Below are 20,419 nucleotides of genomic sequence, written 5' to 3' on the forward strand. Positions count from 1 at the left end.
CTTCATGTTGTAATAAAATATCATAAAAAGAAATAACCTATGAAACAAATTACTCTTTCATCTGCTTCCTGTTCAGCCACGCACTCCAAGCTTGCATATGCCCATAGGCTGTCTAGAATTACAGATGTGTCCTGCTGTACACTAAGTGTGCACTTATCTGCAGACTCTGGAGTCCAGCAACAGGAATATAAATAACCCCCTGCATGTTAGCAAATTGTTTGCAGGGCTTTTTTTTTTTTTTTTTTTTTTGGCAGGAGAAGTTTGGGTGACATTTCATTATGAGGAAAGAACAAATTCTCCAAACTCTTATATTCAGCAAGGAGTTTCCTGCTGGTGGGAGTAATTCTCCTTATCTTCCTTAAAGCCTCTTAAAACTAATACCATTGCTTTAAGTGGTATTAGCAAATAGTAAACTAGCAATATGTGCAATGTTTAGTGTGATGACTTTTTTTTTTTTTGTACAGAGCCGCACAATACGATTATGTAAACACTGTTGTTATGTCTAGAAGATGTTTATTATTGAAATTGGCCTTTTGCATAAGTGCGTTTTTCACATACTTTGCTAATTGGGAAATAATTAAAGCCAGACTTCGCTTTGTGCTGCAGTAGCTCTCCAGTGGGCAGCTGTGGAGCGGCAGCTTCGTGACAGCCTCACGACAGCGCCTCCGCGGGGAGGAGCAGCGCCGAGAGCGGCGCTCGGCGACTGCCATGCCCGGGCTACTCCGGGCCTTCCCGGCCGCTCCCCAGGACGCTGAGGACGCGTTTCCCAGGGACACGCCACGAGGATCGGGAACAGCGCTGCGGCAGCGTCCGCAGCCCTCGGAGTCCTCCCGTCCGCGCGGGTCTCCGCACCCCGCGCAGCCACCCCGGTGTCTGCACCACCCCGTTCCCCTGAGCGCGACTCCCACGCCCGCCCCGCGCAGTGACGGCGCCGGGAGCGCGGAGCTCGCACAGCGCCGGGCTGGTCCGGTCGGCACCGCGGAGCCTCCTCGCTGCCCCGGCCAGGACAGGGACCGCTCAGAGACGGGAAGCCGTCCTGGAGCCCCGTGCACGGCTGCACCATCTCCGCCGCGGGCCGGGACAACTCGTTCGCTGCCCTCGTCCTGCCGTCCCTCCCCCGCCTGTCACTCACACGCTTTGCATAAAGCCTTCCCCCGCCCCCAGTCCATATACCGCTTCTCTGCTCCGCCGCCGGGGCAGAGCTGCGGCCAGCTGTGCCAGCAGTAGCAGCAGCCCCTTCTTTCCTTCCTTCCGTCCCTCTTCCCTACCTCCCGCCCTCCCATCGCGGCCCGCCTCCGGCCAGCGGCACCCGCTCCGCCCGGCGCTCCGCGGCTCCCGGCCCCGCCGCCTGCCCCTCCGCGGCTCCGCCGAGCCAGCAGAGCCGCGCTCCCCTCCCATGCACGGTGCTGCGCCGCCCAGGGACCTCCGCGCTCGCCCGGGAGCCGCCGCTGTAAGAGGTGCCCGCCGAGCGGGAGCAGCGCAGGGGAGGCGGGTGGGCAGCGCCGCGAAGGGGCAGATCCGACGCGTGCTCGGGGCCGGGGCTGCCGCTGCGCTGCCGGCGGTGCTGCTCCCGCCGGAGCCGGGCTGCCCTGCTCCGTCCCGACCGGAACGCCAGGCACTATCACCCCTTCCGCAGGCAGCGGGGCGCTGGGAGGCCAGTGGGGGGGACATCCGTGGACGTTGCTGTTTCCAGTATGCGGCTGCCCTCGGAAAGTGTCGGATCCTGTTGAGAAGGCTGGTAGCCTCCCCGGTGGGCTCCAGCTTCCTGCTTGGGGCCCCGGGAGGTCCGGAGCATCCCTCAGCGGGCGTGAGGCAGGGCAAGGGAATGAGCGAGCGCCTCGCTGCTCCCTGAACTGGCTGCGGCGCTGCTCTCCCTGCGCCGGCACAGAAACTTTTGCACGTGGTTATTGCTCTATAAAGGAAACTAAATGCGTTTTAGCTTCTCGCGCTGATTAATTTTTTTTTTTTTTATCGGGTTGGGAAGAAACCCTGCAAGTTTCTTTTCAGAGATGGAGTGATTTAGGCGTTCTGATGGAGCGAACTGGGGGGAGTTTAGATTTGCGTTTCTTTGTCTGCTTGTGGTGAGCTGTAATGCGTTCCTAGCAGGAGTAGCGTGTTCTGCTTTCTATCTCGGTGCAGGTTCTAGGAAGTCACTGAGTTTGAAGACTTTCGGCAGGGTCACGGTTTGGCTTTGCAAAACTGATAGTATCGGTGCAGATTTAGCAATTGAAAGCGGTGTTAGTTACATCGATGGGTAGATTTCCTCTCTTTCAGCGGTTTCACTAATTCCAAAGAAAAACCACTATGTAAAATAAGCCTGCATCAGGGAGGTGTCAGTAATTTGAAAATACTTAAATTTTGGGCTGAGACCTGCATGCTGCAGAGTTGTTAAGTAGGACAAGGAGCGTGTTGTTTAAAGTAGTGTTTACTATTGGGCTGCTGTGACAAGTAACCTGTTGAAGTGTAATGATAAATCAAAGTCTTGGTTCAACCTCTGTTCCTAGATAAAATCTATATCTATAATTTACTGACCACTTCTTGTCTTTTACATACAAATATTATTATTTCTAAGGAAAAAAGTACCTGAAGGGAATTGATTCGTATTACTCAAGATGAACATTTGCTCACAATGTAAATTACCTTTGCTGAAGTGTTTGAGGCTTGCAAAATTTCCAGCACAAAAGAGAGAAATTGGAGATGTGGTTTATACATTTTAATGTTCTTCTAAGATTGTGGACTGAGCTAACTGCCAGAAACTGCAAAAGGACATTTACAGGAACACTGTCTGTTAGTGAATGATGATAATTGCTTGTAAGGGTGTTTGTTTGACTAGTCCGTGTGTGAACTCATATCAGCACTACAGTGGAGGAAAAAGATATGTGTAGATATGTATCTTTGTTCTGTTTGTATCATCCTCTCAATAGACGACACTGTGATTATAAAGGCAGTCTTACAGGAACAGTTCAAGACCAGCATATATGAAATCTGCAAGTTCTATTCACTGAGAGACCAAGTCTTATATTTTAGTGGGGTGAAATGCTGAGTGCCTTATTCAGTAGCTGTTAGAGTGGCTCGTATATATATTTTTAAATAAATTTTTTACGACAGTATTTGTTTCTATGGCTGTGGGTGGGATTGGGTTACACACAATGATCTGTTTCTCCCCTCTGCATAAGGTCTGTACTTCACTAGTCTCCAGTGTATATAGAACTGCGGGTGGTTTTTTTTTTTTTATGTTTACCTCTTTTTTGTTGTGGTTAGGGGCTCATTCTGAATGATGCTGAACAAGTGATGCTCACAGCAGTACACAGCCTGGTGAAAAATCTGAGTGGCTATATTTGCTACCTCTGATGTGAACTTTATTGCTCTGTTTCTGAACCATATGTGCATGATGAAAGGAAGTTTTCAGTATAGTCTGAATTCCCCCAGTATGTGGGGGAAAGAAGAGAACCTGTGTTTTCGTTGAGATCCTGACATGCCTAGACTGTGGTGTCTACCCATTCACTTAATTGGAATGGAGGGCGAGGGGCAATGAGCATCTTCAGATACCAGTTACTCTGTTGTCCCAGATCAGTGGGGCGTTTAGCTCCCAACCTGCTCCCTGATGAGGAAACCGTGCAGGAGTAGGTCCTCAGTGTGAGGAAAACCCACCCGGAGAGATCCAATTAATGCTTTGCATTGCATCCTAATAGCATTTAAAATAGGAAAGTGCCTGGAAAAGTTTCAAAAAGTTGACATTAAAGGGTTCACCTTCCTATCTGTGTCTTCAAACTGTTTGTATACTAGTATTTCGGGCCGTGACCCTCTCTATAAAATCCTTCAGTTCCAGCAAATTTTAATGGGTATATAATCAGTATCATATTTTTGGCTATAGATTAAGTGGGTAATACTAGTCTGAGATTGGTGCTCAAGATCCTTGAATGCCATCTAAGTTTTTTGTTTGCTTTTTTTTTTTTTCCCCCAGACAATACAATTGCGTTAAAGGTAATTTAATTTTCATAGTGAAAGGGTATGTTTTTGAAGGTATACCACCTGCCTTGAGTTGTTCTGTGCTTAGTGTTAGTGCATTTAATAGATTCATCTAGGGAGCATTTGTAAAATACCTTCCTAGACTTCTGCATGGTAGAGTAAGACAGATACTCTGCGTTGTGGCTCTGATGTATAGGATTCCTCCCTGTTGTTGAGGATTTTGGAGTGAGCACTGTTGCTTGTTTTTTTCAATCCTGGTTAAGTTTCATCAGGCAAGTTGTGTTTCAAATTAAAGGAGATGGGCTATGGTAGTTTTACAGTAAGGCATGTCTTTATTCCTTGATTTATGTTAGTTTTAGGGGCTTTTTTTTTTTTTTTTTTTTTTTTTTTTTTTTTTTTTTTTTTTTTTTTTTTTTTTTTTTTTTTTTTTTACTGTAACTGAAGGAAAAGGTGTATCACAAACTTGCTGTTCAATATGACAAATCAGTTAGTCAACACATTGGGAGAGATAGCAAGGAGGATGGTATGGGCTATGCTGCAGTTAATCTGCAGGTGTTGCATGTTCTATATACACAGATTGCTTGTTCTGAAATGGAATCCGCTGCCCAAATTAATCACAGTAGTTTCAATTTTGTTGATGTTTCTGGTCATATGAATCTAGAAAAATATATGTATTAAACATGCTTTTTTTGATGCTTGTAAAGCTCTTGTATCATCTAGAAGCATGAAATGTGGGAATGGAATTTTGTACTGCTTAAAGATGCTCAGGAATATAAAAATGTCCATGTGAGAGCAAAGTATATCCACACTAAAAACCTGTTAAAACCATTATAGTGGCCCCAGGTGATGCTCTGACTTTGGGCATTGTACACTTTTCAGGTAGACTTTTGCCCAGTTTGTCATTTGAAGGTGCAGTAAAAGGGACTCCGGGCATGCAAATATAATAGTAATTAGTCAAGTTTGGTTCTTGTCTCTCTCTGAGCTTTTTCTGCAGTTTGAAGAGAGAGAAGTGACATTATTACAGTAGTGGTCACAGTCACAGCTAGCATTAGGCTCTGTATGTTCATCTCCTATTATTTGCATTGTGACTTTTTGACCACTTGCTTTATATTGCTGCCGGTATTCCCCCCTTTCCCTATATACCATTTTGGCTTGATTCTTCATTGAATCTGGAAACTTGCTGCCGTAATCATACACAGACCTGCATATCATGGCATAACAGTAATATTCACTTCTAAAAAGGAACTGAACAGCGTTGCATTTGTTAGGAATAGAGCAGGATAGGATATGTCTTCTGTTTTATGCCTTCTCCAAACCTGAGAGTGAACTAATGGCTTGCTTGCTGAGTACCTGACTCTCCAGGTGGCTTCAGAGGCAGTGTCTCAGTGACTTCAGCTGGTAGTTAAAACACGTTTTTTCTGCTGACTCTGCCTGTGTATGTGCTGTATCACTATAGCAGGCAGCTATAGTTCAAGATGGAATATGTAAAACTTACTTTTAGTATTTTTTTACGGTTATGCAAGTCTAAATTTATGATTGATACTAGCTTTTTGAGTTGGTTAGATTTTTTTTTTTTTTTCATTCTGTGCTGTTGCATATGGAATCATTATACCAAAGGGAAGCTTCCTAATGGGATTAGTAGGTTTTTGTTCCCTTTGCAGCTTTTGACATTCCTTAGGTATTCTGTCTGGTAGCTCTTCCTGCTATGATTCAGTACAGGAGAATGTTTCAAGCATGTGCATGTGTATGTATGTAATGAATCAGCTGGTCTAGGTTGGGGAAGGGTGAGAAAATCAGTCCTGGTTCCTTTTCTTACTCTGACTTGCTTACTATGAAAGTTGGAGATCAGGTTTCCCAAGATAAACCTGCTCTTAGGCAACAAATTTAGACTATGTCATTTATGAATCTCGTCTTACAAAAAAACAAACACATGTCAAAGGTAGCTGTATTTCTCTGTCCACCCAGCTATAAATTAAGGCTTTTTCTCCCTCATAGTGAATAATAGATATACTCTTTGATATGTAAAGTAATAATGAATTTAACACTTATTTATCTTACAAATTATTTGTTTCTTTGTAGGTGTGAAAGAAAATGTCAGTCAGCATGCATGAAAATCGGAAGTCTAGGGCCAGTACTGGCTCCATAAACATATACTTGTTCCACAAGTCATCCTATGCTGATAGTGTCCTTACTCACCTGAACCTTCTGCGCCGGCAGCGTCTCTTTACAGATGTACTTCTCCATGCTGGGAACAGGTCATTCCCCTGCCACAGAGCAGTTCTAGCTGCTTGTAGCCGCTATTTTGAAGCAATGTTCAGCGGAGGACTGAAAGAGAGCCAGGACAGTGAAGTCAACTTTCATAATTCGATTCACCCAGAAGTGTTGGAGCTTCTTCTGGACTATGCCTATTCCTCCAGGGTTATCATCAATGAGGAGAATGCAGAGTCACTGCTGGAGGCTGGTGACATGCTGGAGTTTCAGGACATTCGGGATGCTTGTGCAGAATTTTTGGAGAAAAACCTCCACCCCACCAACTGTCTTGGCATGCTGCTGCTGTCGGATGCTCACCAGTGTACCAAGCTGTATGAGCTCTCTTGGAGGATGTGCCTTAGCAACTTCCAGAGTATCAGTAAAAGTGAAGACTTCCTCCAGCTACCAAAAGACATGGTAGTGCAGCTCCTTTCCAGTGAAGAATTAGAAACTGAAGATGAAAGGCTGGTGTATGAATCAGCTATCAACTGGGTCAACTATGACCTGAGTAAGCGTCACTGTTACCTGCCAGAGCTATTGCAGACAGTGAGACTGGCCCTCTTGCCAGCCATATACCTTATGGAGAATGTGGCCATGGAAGAACTTATCACCAAGCAAAAGAAAAGCAAGGAGATTGTAGAAGAATCAATAAGATGCAAGTTAAAGATCTTACAGAATGATGGAGTCGTCACTAGCTTGTGTGCCAGACCCCGTAAAACAGGCCATTCACTTTTTCTTTTGGGTGGCCAAACCTTTATGTGTGACAAGCTGTATCTAGTGGATCAAAAGGCAAAAGAGATCATTCCAAAGGCTGATATACCAAGTCCACGGAAAGAGTTCAGTGCTTGTGCGATAGGCTGCAAAGTGTATATCACTGGGGGACGAGGATCAGAAAATGGAGTCTCCAAAGACGTGTGGGTGTATGACACCCTTCATGAGGAGTGGTCGAAGGCTGCTCCCATGCTGGTAGCTAGGTTTGGGCATGGCTCTGCTGAGCTTAAGCACTGTTTGTATGTGGTAGGAGGACACACTGCAGCAACTGGTTGCCTTCCAGCTTCCCCTTCAGTATCCTTAAAGCAAGTAGAACAATATGACCCTGTGACCAACAAATGGACCATGGTTGCCCCACTGCGAGAGGGAGTAAGCAATGCAGCTGTGGTCAGTGCAAAGCTGAAGCTGTTTGCTTTTGGAGGTACCAGCGTTAGCCACGACAAGCTGCCCAAAGTTCAGTGCTATGATCAGTGTGAAAACAGATGGACAGTACCAGCCACCTGCCCTCAGCCCTGGCGCTACACAGCTGCAGCTGTTCTGGGTAACCAGATTTTTATTATGGGTGGAGATACTGAATTCTCTGCATGCTCTGCTTACAAATTCAACAGTGAGGCATACCAATGGACTAAGGTAGGAGATGTGACAGCTAAGCGAATGAGCTGCCATGCAGTGGCATCTGGAAACAAATTGTATGTGGTTGGAGGCTACTTTGGCATTCAGAGGTGCAAAACACTGGACTGTTATGATCCCACATTAGATGTATGGAACAGCATAACAACTGTGCCCTATTCACTAATTCCCACGGCATTTGTCAGCACATGGAAGCACCTCCCCTCCTAATTGTGTATATGTTGCAATTACAAATTATCAGGTAAGAAATAGCACTTTTGAATTTCACTGTAATAATGCTTTTCAAAAAGCTTTTCAGCAACAGCATCTCTGAGAAGAGGTGGGTATGTTCAATCCAATTTTACAGCTGTTTATGGGCTGTTGTAAGCCAGGCACCATGTCTGTGACAAAGCCAGATGCTGAAAGTAGTTTGCCACCCTTTTTTTTTTTTTTTACAAGGCCTTTTCCTGCATGATTTGAAAGTAAAAGACTGAGCAAAAATAACATTTTCAACTTGTGGGGAAATGCAGAAAACTGACTCTTGCTCTGCTTTTAAATGCTGAATACATGCTAACGAAGTTTCAGTGCTTTTTTCCTGATGACAGGGACTAAGTCTCTCTGTACCTACTAACAGTACCCAAAAAAGGTATAGTAAATACTGATCTGAAGCCTGATAGTGAATTCACTTAAATTTCCAGGCAAACAGCCTGGAACCTTTGGGAACGTTGCTGTCTTGAGGTGTTTTACAGGCAGTTCAGGCCTAATTTTCCATCTCACCAGGGCAGCATGGTTGCATCTGCATGGACTAAGGTTACAATTGTTTCACTGTTATCCTTTAAAATAGAGATTTTCTTCAAAATACTCATAATCATATATGTCGAACTTGATATAGTGTCAGGAAGACTTATAATTAATACTGGCTGAAATAATTACCAGTCTATACTGCACACTGTTCCCAAACAACTTAATTATACATAATGGGCCAAGCTCTTACCAGATGCAACTTCAGCATTGTATCTTCTCACAAGCAAGCCTGAATTTGGACTTGCTTGGTTGGTTGTTGTGCATTTCTTATTTTTAGGAGGAGGGGAGAAAATTTTCACTATTAATTTGTGTATTTTGCAGCAAATCTGGCAGACTCCCATGCGTGTTGTGTTGCTTTTATCCCCTGCTCTTCCATCGAGGCTTTAGTACAAAATCAGTTACCACCAGTCTAACAAATGTAGCGTGTGCTTGATCCTAAATAATCAGTGCCCTGTAAATGGTAATTTCGTTTCAGATTTGAACAGTGAACTGATGAAGGAAAAGGCAAATACAGTTGCAGTAATTGAACAAGCTGCCTCTGTTATACTAAAAGTTCAGACTTACTGAGGTTCTCCAGAAGATAGGAAGAAGAGCTTGCTTATAAAGACTTCTCCAGGGTCTTCTTCTTGGGACAGATAATTGAGGTTTAGGTTTTTTTGGTGTTTTTTTGCAGCAGTAGACATTTGCCTGACTCTGACAGTAAATGCAAAACCCCGAAGTCTTTAAAGCAGTATAGACAGAAGTATATACCAAGAAATGTAGGGTAGTCATGACATTGATTTCTCTGTGGTACACTGAAGATTCATCTTGCAGTTGTGTTTCAGTTGACTGGGAGCTTTGACTGAGTAAAGAATACAAGGGTGGGCCCATGCAAAGCAGCAGCTCAGCTTGGAAATTGGGCTGTGTTGTGCCACCAGGTGCTTTTGTCTGGAGTCATTGTTATTTTGAAGACACTACCCTTTCTTCTCTCCTCTCCTGTACTTGCTTTGTTTTTCCCAGACTTCTCTTGGGAAAGCAGGGCAAACCCTTGAGACTTACCAGGTCCTGGGTGCTGGCAGTAATTGCCCCGACAGCCAGCAAATGGGAGCCCTTAAATCTGTGTGGCAGCTTCCTCCTTAGCTGGGAACAATGTCTGGATGTCTTCAGTTACTTTGTATTATTACTGACTTTATGCAGTTCTCAGTGTTATCAGAGCAGCAGTACTGAATGCCTGGACTCAGGTCTGTGCCAAGAAAAATATTGACTTACTCTTCTGAGACTGACTTAATTGTTCTGAAGTTTACAGTGCATGAGAGGGAGTGTTTTATTTTGAAAAAGAGTTCTTACAATATAACGGTGCAAAAAGCTTTCCTTTACTCTGCAGTACCTTGTTAAAAGCCATCATTTTAACTTCACTAACACACAAGATAACTGGCTTAACTAGCACAAGAAATAACTGTTCGAATGTAGCCATTGACTGAAATCTCCTCAGTGCTCTGTGCTCATCCACCAAGTAGGTTGATTTTTTTCCTACTGACTCCTGCTGCTTTGTCAGTGGGTGGGAGGGACAAAAAGGAAATTACTTCTGATTACTCTCTGTTTTCATGGTGCTGTGTGGCCCCAATCTGACAGCTTTTAGGAAGACTTCAGTGTGCTTTGTCTAGTTCCTCAAAGTTGGGAGTTTTGAGTAGGCTTTTTTCCCCCTATGTTTTGGAATTATTTATAATATTTTAAAGTTCATCGTAGGACAAGGAACACTGTTTTGACTTCAGTGTTGATAGTCTCTTTCAGTGGGAAGAGTTGCATGCTATGCTGAAGAACGTCTAGAAAAGACTAATCAACACTAAGTGTGGAGACCTTTTTCAGACATAAAAAATAGCCCACAGTTGCAAAAACACTGGATGCTCGGGGTTTATTAGGGCTGTGTTATTTCCTGTGAGTGTGCTCTGTTGTTCTTAGGCATCTTGAGAGAGATGTGGTGTGTTCAAGGGATCTGTGAGTGCACTGGAACTCATTTGCATTGTAATGAAGTAGGATTTGCCTCCTAAAATTCTAGCAGTGCTGTCAGAAATTACTGTGATGTTCTGATGATGGTTTAGAAACTGGCATTTCAATACAGCTTCACAGTAAAAAAGCAAAGCACAGTCTCAGCATCCAAAGACTGAATTTCTCATTGAATAATCAATTTTATAAAGTACTCTAGGATGGAATTATTGATGCATAGTGCATTGCTATGTAAAAAGAAATGAGGCAGAATTCTGCTCTAATGAATATCAGATATGTTTTAAGTAGGGGAATTGAATGGCCCTTTCTATATTGTGAATAAATTCAGTTCAGAATTTGTTAAGGTGAATGGAGGTATTGAGGCGAGACATCTTCACCATCTATTGTGCTTAACTCCAACCAGGTTTGTTTTGGCCCAGAGATAGAAAAATCTGTTTGCACTACATCCTCATATGGGTATTTGTGGAAGAGAAGTTTAAAAAGGTTATGTTTGCTTAAAACAAATACAGAAACTTTCAAGATTTTGGGAGAATATAAAAATGTTGAAGTGTATAGAATGCAGAGCCCATTGTATTGAACTGTATTGAGTCAGTTTGATTTAGGTTTCAAATGATTGAATTTATACCCAAAGAATTAAACTGTCTTTCTGGGGTCAATAGGATGGTTTGCAGAATAAGGCTAGTAGAATAATTAGGTCCAAATCTGACCTTAAAGAAGAATGTTCTTGACTGGTTTATTTATCAGTAGTTGGGTATTGCAAAGGAACACTGAGGTTTAGGGTGAGCAGGGAAACCCATCCACTGGATTGTATCCTAAGCCTAGCTTTTAGATTTTCTTTGACATGTAACAAAAACTTTGTTGTACACTGTTGGAGCAAAACCCTTTAAGTAATTTCTCTCTTCTTTCCCCCCACCTCTTCCCATGCTTTTAGTTTGCTTCTTTGTTTGGAGAAGAGAATTGGAACCTCAGATCTGGAGAAGTGATTTTAATGAAGAATCGTTTGGCATCTCTTGCATTTGAAGAAAATCCTCTGCATCTTGTAAAGTATACAACCTAGACATGAAGGAATGGGAGAAAAATACCCACGTGTCTTCAGTGCTTCAATACATGGTTTACATATGAATGGACAAACCCGTGCTCTGGTTCTTGTGTTAATAATTGTGGATTAATGCCAATATTAATCAGTCCTTCAAAGGCGAGAAAGAAGAGACAGAACTTCTCTGAGCTGTGCATCGTGCAGCACTCAATTTCCATGGACTCCACTATTTTTATGTGAAATTCGAAATGGTTGTCACCTCTCTTTGCTGTTGTTTGAAATGTCAGCTGGAGGAGAAGCAGGCCAGGTCTGAAACAGCAAGATGCTGCTGTGACTGAGGATACAGCAGTATTGCTGCTGAACTCTGCTGACTGGAGAGTACTTGTCTGTGGGCAGTGCCTACAGCATCATTTAGACCTTGTGTTGCATTACCCTGTGTGCTTCGTAAGGAACAGTCCAGTGGTGAAATGTTTTTGCAATAGTGGGGAACAAAAGTTACATCCCTCCAATACTCCTTGTTCCTATTCTTCCTTGTATTTATAAGTAGTTCAAACTGTCCTACTCCTATTTTGTTACTTGTTGTAGATATAGTTATTTATTGTTCAGTACTTGCATGCTGAAACAATGCCTGCAATTGTCTTCATGTTGCAAGGACTTGTGTGAATTGTATGTTTTGCACATATTGTGATTGCTGACTTGCTCTGCTGCACAAAGGAAGAAAACTGTTGGGTAACAGTTGGAGGTGGGAGGGAGGAGTGGCTTTCCAGTTGGAAATGGAAGGATTATAAGACAGGATCTTAAATCACACATGTACTAAGGGAAGAAGCCATGGAGGTCACTTTCTCAGGCCACCAGCTTCCCAGGTTGCATGTGGTGTGTCTTATAGATGGTGTCCTTGCAACATTTCATTTGTTGGTCATGCCTTTCAATTTCTAATCTGGAAATAGCCAAAGTCTCTTGCAATTCTCTCTTTGTGCAGCTTCCCAATTGCAATGCAAATACTGTGGAAGAGCTTCTGGATACCCAGCCCAGATGAAGTCATTGTTCAAACTTATTTATTTATTTATTGGGTTGGAGAAGGGTTACCTACAATATAGTCACATTGTCATGAAGGAGTGGAGAATGGTGATTCAAGAATAAAAACAAACAAACCTCAAGATAGGTTAGTGATGAAGTCTTTAAAAAAGGGAGAAGAAAGAGCAGCAATTTTGCACTGACTGGATTGCCTCATCCATCTGGATCTCAGATGGTAATCTGAGTGGCCAGATGTCAAAGATGCAAGTGCTCTAGAAAAATTCTTATGGGGATAAAAGATGAATTTCAAACCTCTAAAAAAAAAAAAAGCCCTCAAACTCTTCTGCTTTTTATTTTCCTTATCCAGGTGTGTCATTAGTCACTTGGTTACTCAAAGTGTCAGATGCAATCCTGAGAAACCAAACTCTGATTTTTAAATAAAATTGTTTCTTATCATTCTGGTATTTAGACAGAGATGAAACTACTCTTTTTCTTCAGAATTTCAGAAGCTTGTGTTTCACAGGTACTTTCTTTGCCAGATCCTGTAATGAAGCATGTCTTGTATTGTTTGTTTTTTTTTTTTTTTTAAATGTTTCTGAAGCCCGTCTTAACTGGCACATTCAGTAACATGGTTGGTGTGTGCTGTGGTGTAAGTAAACAGCTGCATGCGTGCATGCAAAACAAAAATAGTCACACTGGTGATGCTTGCCTTTCTCTCTGTGACAGTGATATTGCTGTATTTGTGAAAGCTTTGTCATCTGAAAGTGTTTACATTGGTCACTGGAAGTTTCTCTGTGCTGCCTTACATTTGATTTGCTGTTTGGAGTAGACTTACATTTCAGAAATAAAGTATTTGGAGTCCTGTGAATGCCGACAGAACATTGATTAGTTAGTGAAGGCATTAACAGTTTTTTAAAAAGGTGAGGTCCTAGTTTTTTAAAAAGGTGAGCTAGATGTGATAAAATTCTAGTTCTGTTGGTTAAACTGATTCCTTGAGATGATAGATTTAAAAGGTGTTTAAACCCACAACCTCTCCACCCTCATCCCCCCCTTAGATGGCCTTTAAGCAATAGGAAAACAGATAGGGTAGATCTCTGTTCTATATCCCTGTATTTGCACAGGTTGCCATGTTGAAGCAAACAACCTTGATTTTTTGTTGCCTTTTATCTTGTGGATCACTGTCAGGAGTGTGAAGGGAGCCGTAAAGTCAGACTTCCTGTGCTTTGCTTGTCCTCTCCCCAGGCACTAGCAGCTACATGAGATACAAGGAAGTAAAGAACCAGGTCCCCAGGGGCCTCCTTCTTTGAATAAGGATATATAGCTTTGAGACCTGTATGCTCTGTCAAGCTGATTAGAGTCCAGAGGTGGACGCCCTGCGTCTATCTATTTAGCTTATGAAATGTGGTTTGTAGTCCTATGGAACCTCCAAAAGTGGGATGAATTTTCTGCAGCTGTTTTCAAAGTTGTGGTCTGCTTTCAAGTCCTCAGTTAATTCCTGTGTGTAGGCTGAAGGAAGCTGAAGTCAGGGTGGGCCTCTGCCTCTGCAGGGAATACACTAGCCTCTTGCTCTTTGAATTGATGTGGGAATCCTGGCTAACTGTTTGACCATTCCAGTCCTGTAAAGCACCCCACACTTGGAAGCAAATGCAGTTCACAGGGAAGTGCACACAAAACCTCTGGCATAAGAGGGGGAGGTTCCTCTTATTTTGCAGGCTGGTTGCTATAGAAACATTTAACAAAGGACAGCCTTCCTCTTCTGGTATAATTGTGCAGCCCCTTTTCCATACGTCTGACACCTGTCGGAATAAGTGTGATTAGAACAGAATAATTTCCTGACCATTGAAGATGTGGTTCATGTGCTAAAAGAAAACTCTGCAAGTGAAGAAGTAAAATTGTGTATGTTCTTTGCTACTACGTCTTAAGATTTTGTAAAACTCATATTTTTTTCACAATGTGAAACTGAAGGTCAATAAATTATTAGAGATTACCTCTCCATAGAATGTTTATTTCAAGTGTTGTCTCTTTCTCCCCTCTGTCCTCACCCCTAAGTGCTCTGAATCCCTTATAATGTCCTTTTTATGTCCTCTTAAGAAAAGCACATCAACAACATGCAATTAAATGGTTTGGTTTAAGCTGCTTCAGCTGTGCTTTCCTTCCCTTTGTTCTGTCCTGCTGCTGTTACTATGATCCTTATCTCAAAGTTCAGCAGTTAAAGCTCTGAGAGCCTCAAAACGTTTAAGAACAGGAAATGCAAGTTTGTTGGTGCTTGCAGTACAGTTTAGTTAGTGCCTGATACCACTTCGAAATGGAATTAGGCATCTCGAATCCTTCCTAATTATTCTTAAGGTAGAAAATGCTGGCTGTGTATAAGACATTCCACTTGTTCTGTATAATACTTACATACAGCCAAGCTCTTTGAGCTTTTCATCCTGTGTTTTTATGCAGGGTGGTGGGACTTTTTTTTTGTGTGTGTGTGTGTGTAAGTGTGTGGTTTTGTTTTGTTTGTTTTTAATCCTTCTCATTTTCTACATTGGCTTAGCACATGTCTGACCTTAAAGCATTGCTGAACGCTTTGTCCAGCTATAAAATGACATCATGCAGGGGCATTTATGCAGACAGCCTGGAGTTTCAGCTCTGCTCCAATCTACTAAGTACTGACCTGCTGTCCTGCCTAGAAGAGGATTTTCCTGAAGTGTGCATCTGTTGCTCTGGGGCAAAGGAACAGGGCCTTTCTTCCTTGCTTGTGTTGTTTCATTACCTACCATCTCATCCCATTGCCTCTACAGGTCTGAAAGAGGAAGTAAAGGAGAAAGGGGTGTCCACAGGTCACAGCACAGTGATCTGAGGATGCTGATGCTTTGGTTGCCATCGCCAGCCTGTATAACATGACTTGTGTAATGGAGCACCTGAGTTCCTGACCTTGGAAATGACATTGTAGTGCTTGTTTAACAGATAGAGAAATGCAAGGTGGTAGCAGAAAACAGTGCTTTCCGCAAGAATTGAGTTTTCTGACATCTTCTAATCTTGTATCTAATGTATTAAAGTTCCTTCAGCTGCCTCCTGAAAATCGCAGGTTTCTTTGTGGTGTTTATTTGCCCAAAGGAGCTGGGGCCACAGTAGTAACTGACTTTCAGGCCTTGGCACTGCTTGGATGACTTGTGTTTGAGATATTTGCCACCAGTTTTGTCTGGGAGGGAGGGGCACTTAGAGAATCTTTAAATATGAAAGATTATGGAAGAAATCAGCCTTCCCACAGAACAGGGTAAGGTTAAATTAGTTTCATTGCTTATTGCAAGCTCTTTTCTGGACAGTAACCTGGGCTGGGTTTTTTATTTGGATTTCACCAGGGCCTGGGATGCTTACAGCAGCACTGGCCATGACCAAACTGCTTCATGGTGACTCACTGGTGTCATTCTAGGGCACTGGGTTACTTTTTATATCTGGTGATGGATTCAAATTCCTTGGAAGTCTCTGAAGTGTTCTCATACTGGAGGCCTGATATTTATGGTAAAAATGTAAAACAGATAAGTACAATTAGATTTAAACAACTGATAATCTGAAAATCACATTTGCAAGGCATTGGCTCTATTCATGGCAAGTATAAAAACTAAACGCCTTGAATGATTAGAAAGGAATCAGTACATTAAGCGTTGAGTATGGCTTCATCAAGCATACTGAGGTGAACAATTGACCTGGGAATGTCTTAAAGGCTCTGTCTATGCTAGTAAATAGAACATGCCTGGAAACTCTCCGGCATGGAGGCCAGCTGATATGAAACAGCCCTGGTCTCTTTAAGCAGCCTTTTGTCCTGGCAAGACAGGGTGAGTGCATACAAACTGCTTGGGGTGCTCTGGCCCCTGAATTCTGCCTACAGACACTCCAGAGGAGGGTAAGTTTGCATGGGCCAAAACCACGTTAGGGCTGCTCAAATGATATGGCAGAACTGACAGTCTGTTCTATGCCTGGGAACACTCCTGAGTGCAGTTTGATATATTTGCCATCGTTCCAACTGGGACATGTGAGAAAGATCATGTTTAGGCCATTGATAACTGGGTGGATGTTGTTCTGACCTAGCATCGATCACCTAAATACTGTTGAAGATGGAGGAAGGAATGCTGCTTCTGAGGGATCTGGACATTGGTAAGTGGGAAAGATGGGTCCCAAAGAGGTGGAGTCATACTGCCTCTTCAGGTGCAGTGGCGTGAAGCTTTGGAAGCATGGAGAGAAAAGGGCAGGAGCGTCCACAGTTAGGTGAAGAATGTTTGGAGTGCCTGAAGACAGGAGGTGGCAGTGTCCTGTGGGCTTTGCAGCAGCTGCATGGTGTCTTCTGGTTTCAAAAAAAGAAAATGGAGCAGAGCTCTGTCAGAGACACAGCACAGGTGTGCTCATGGGAACGCATATGTGTGCTCATAACCCTGGTTGGCAAACAATGAGACAAGTCACTTTTGTTATAAAGGATCACTAGTCCCTAGCTTTACCAGCATGGCTTCACTTTTAGCCTTTACACCTCTTTCATCTGCATAATTTACTCCCTTCCATAATGTGAAGGGCCGTGATTGAAATGGTAATCTGGTCTATCATCTGCATGTGTGTATGCTCATAAACCATACAGAAACATAAATATCATAGGAGAATTATATGTTTATTCAAATTTTTATGTTTATGTGTATGTGTGGCATGAAGCCAAGTACAAACTCCCTCTGTGGTAACATGCACACGTGCCCTCTATGTGTCTTTAATAACAGTCTGTGAATTTTAAAGTGTCACCATTTGTTAGAAAATGTACATTTAAATATAAGAATTGCCCTTAAAACAAAAAACTGTACATAAGTAAATGAGTGGTTAAATAAATGAATGTTAAATAAATGAAAATTCTCTTTCATAACCATGTTTAGGCAATGCTGGCCTGACATTGCTCTGACACTCTCAGGAAGCCAAACTAGACAATGTGTCCTTTTTTTGTGTGTGTGTGTCTAGTTACCCTAGAAACCATAATCTTTTATCTCTGAAGCAATGGGAAGCTGTGAAGGAGGCAAAGCCACAGGAGTTTCTGCCAGGACCCCTCCTAATCCTTCTCTTATGTTATCAGACATTTAGTAAATTACTTAACGCTTGGTATTAGATGAAGTTCATTAGATATTTTGTAATCACTCTGGAATTTGTGGGTCATAGTCTGTGCTCTGACTCAGAGGTAAAGTTTATGGTTGACTGTGTTACTTAATTGCAATTATATAGTTATATGAGACAGAGTCACAAATATAAACGAAGGCTTTACAAACCTGCTGTTCTCTCCAGGAGATTTCAACATACCTTATCACATTTCATCCCAACAACAGGTTCATTAGGGAGCAAAAATATTTAGTCCCAGCCTCAGTCTGGGAAGCTGGGACATGGGAGGTTTGTCAAAGGATGCAATAGGAATCACAGCAGAACCTTCTCAGATCTCCCAACACTTTCTCCTGGAGGCACTACCACTGCTCCTGCTTTGCCAGTCAATAAGATGTCAGGCTGCTTTGTGAGACTGGCTATGAAAACTTGTTGTCTCATTCATTTTATTAACTGGCTTGAGAATGGGTTAAACTATTTACAGAGATATTGTCTCCCAAGACTAACAGACTAAGGTAAACACACAAAAAAATTGGTCTCTTAGATAGCAGTGAGGGACAATAACTCTTTAGGCAATTGGTTACTCTTTAGCTAAAGAGTGCTGATAGGAAGCAGACAGATTTAGGGAACTGCTGGTAGCTGAGTATTTACACAGATTCAAAATGCTATCCTGCTCCTTGGCACCCCTCCCAGTATGGAGAGATACTGAGCAAAAGAAAGTTGCATACTGGATTTTTTATCTTACAGGCAGAAGGTTTTCTTTTCCACTCCAAGAATAGAAACATCTTGTCTTACAAATACTGGAAAGAGTTTTAAAGCCTGGGGATCCCTATAAAGGGGCAGGCTGGAGTGACCTGGCTTGAGGTTTGGGAAGCAGCTGTGTGAGAGGAGATCAGTGGGTTGGTGGAGGTGTCCCTGGGTACACAGGATAGTAGTCCACCTTTCATTTTCATGCCAACATATCCCTTACTTTCCCTCAGCCTATCTTTGCTCTTGCTGTCCATGTAAACTCCTCATAGGCCCATTGCCCCAGCCCTTACAGTTAGAAGGAGAGCAGTGAATCTTGTAAAGTTAGGAAGAAAGAAGGTGAAAAACTTTTAAAGGCATTTGCTTACCTGTTGCTGCTGAATATGGTCCAGGAACTATATACCATAGCCTGCAGAGTATCTACCTTCGTCCTGCACTACCTGTATAGCTGTAGCACCTTCCCACACAGCTTGTGGTTGTTAGCTGACTGCAACCCTGAGAGGCACACTCCTGTGTTTAGCTGTTTCTGGTTAACTTGGCAAACCCCTGGAAAATACTCATGTCATAAGGTAAGACTTGATGTGTTGTGTTAGCTAGGGCTTTGTCAGCTATGAAAGGGTTAGTCATCAGTGCTGATGTATGTGCTCTTCTGAGACAGTCTCTGTATGTCCTCTTCTAGCAGAAACATGCTTTTCATCTGTGGTCCTGCAAATGGCATTCTTGAACAGCTGGGTGCATGCCTTGCCTTGCTTGTAGGTGTCCAAACACCCTTCCTGTTACTGGGGGTATTTTATATCTGGGTTTATTGGCTAGTTTGCATTTTCAGCAAGTCAATTTGAGTTGGTAGAAATAGTTCCTTTCTCCCTGCCTCCCACCCTAGTGAAAATATTAACTCTTTGGTCACAGAGTAGGGATGTCTGTCTTTCCTCACCTGATGTTTTTTGCAGATTTTTCTGCCAGTCTTCTTGTGATTTTTCTGCCAGTCTTCTTGTGATGGACATTTGGTTTGCTTGATTTTCTGTTCAAAAGTGGAAGTTTTTTTTCAAAGGAAAGTGACTTGGCAATGGCCAGAAAACCCACCTGCTTCTGTCCTGGCTACAGCGCTGCAGGGAACTGGACACTATGGGATGAAGTGAAATCTGCTTGGTTAAAAGCAGCTGCTTGTGGAAGATGCTCTGGTCATGTGCAGGGATGGAGGCACTGATAACACAAGTGGTGAGTGTGGCATCTCAAGAAACATAGGAGCCTTTTTCCAGTTGGAGCAGACCTAGTGCAAAGTCTCCAAGATGCTGGAGGAGGAGTGTCCTAGGAGGCCAGAGAAGATTTTGTGGGGTTTCTTCAGTGCCCACAGTTGCTGGATTTGGTCGACGTTGCAGGAAAAAAATAGGTTTTGTGTTTTACAGGCTACCTCCAAGAAAACACAGTATTTGTGGCAAAGCAACTCTACTTTGTTAACCTCTTGTAGTGCATTTGGGTATCTATTTAGAAATTATTTTATCTGATGCTATGAAAAATATCAGCTTATTGCTCAAAAACCTGGGGACATCTATAGTCCATCTTACTTTCAGGAAAGGGTAGGGCATACTCACCTCAAGCCTCTGTCTCATGGAGGGTCATGCTGAGCTTCTGCTTGGAGTTTCTTGCCAGAGACCACAGGCAGAAAATGGGGAGAAATGACCTTGCTGTAATTACTGGCCCTGGTGGATAGATGGCTCAGAACTGTTTGCAATCCCAGAAACTCAGGATGAGGCTCTGGCTCTTTTCTCTACACCAAGGCTCAACTACAGTTAACTACAGATGCAACTGCCAATAAGCTAAGGCACATTTGCTCACTCTTTGCAGCTACTTTGGTCCTTGGAAGAACAAGTAATTTCTTTCTCCTGCTTTAATTAATTTCAAAGTTACAAGGAGGAGAAAAATATTTGTGGTAAAAACCCCTCCAAACCATTAAAGACTGTGCTACAGGCTTATAAATTCAGAGGCAAACTAGCTGACTGTTTGGACAATTGTACAATCAAGCCCCATAAACCAAATATTTAAATTAAAAGGTGTAACAGTAATTTTTAACTTCACTGGAATGGCAAGTGATGAATTAATTTTGATCTCTAAAATAAGCAAAACCTATTTTTT

At 42.7% G+C, this 20,419-nt stretch overlaps 1 protein-coding gene across 1 annotated transcript; it reads left to right on the forward strand.

Annotated features, from left to right (window-relative positions):
* The first annotated feature begins 1,253 nt into the window (after positions 1-1,253).
* Positions 1,254-14,429, forward strand: ENC1 (ectodermal-neural cortex 1). Its single transcript, XM_027883253.1, has 3 exons — positions 1,254-1,450; positions 6,049-7,861; positions 11,318-14,429. Exon 2 carries the CDS (start codon positions 6,061-6,063, stop codon positions 7,828-7,830), a length of 1,770 nt encoding a protein of 589 aa, XP_027739054.1. The 5' UTR covers positions 1,254-1,450; positions 6,049-6,060; the 3' UTR covers positions 7,831-7,861; positions 11,318-14,429.
* Positions 14,430-20,419: the final 5,990 nt, after the last annotated feature.

Source organism: Empidonax traillii, unplaced genomic scaffold, assembly GCF_003031625.1.
Source record: "Empidonax traillii isolate 1590-97213 ecotype Southwest subspecies unplaced genomic scaffold, ASM303162v1 scaffold8:size5222938, whole genome shotgun sequence".
Lineage (NCBI taxonomy): Eukaryota > Metazoa > Chordata > Aves > Passeriformes > Tyrannidae > Empidonax > Empidonax traillii.

Bases quoted from the DNA above. Each gene is read 5' to 3' on its own strand.
- ENC1 (XM_027883253.1), top strand. From the start codon at position 6,061: ATGTCAGTCAGCATGCATGAAAATCGGAAGTCTAGGGCCAGTACTGGC.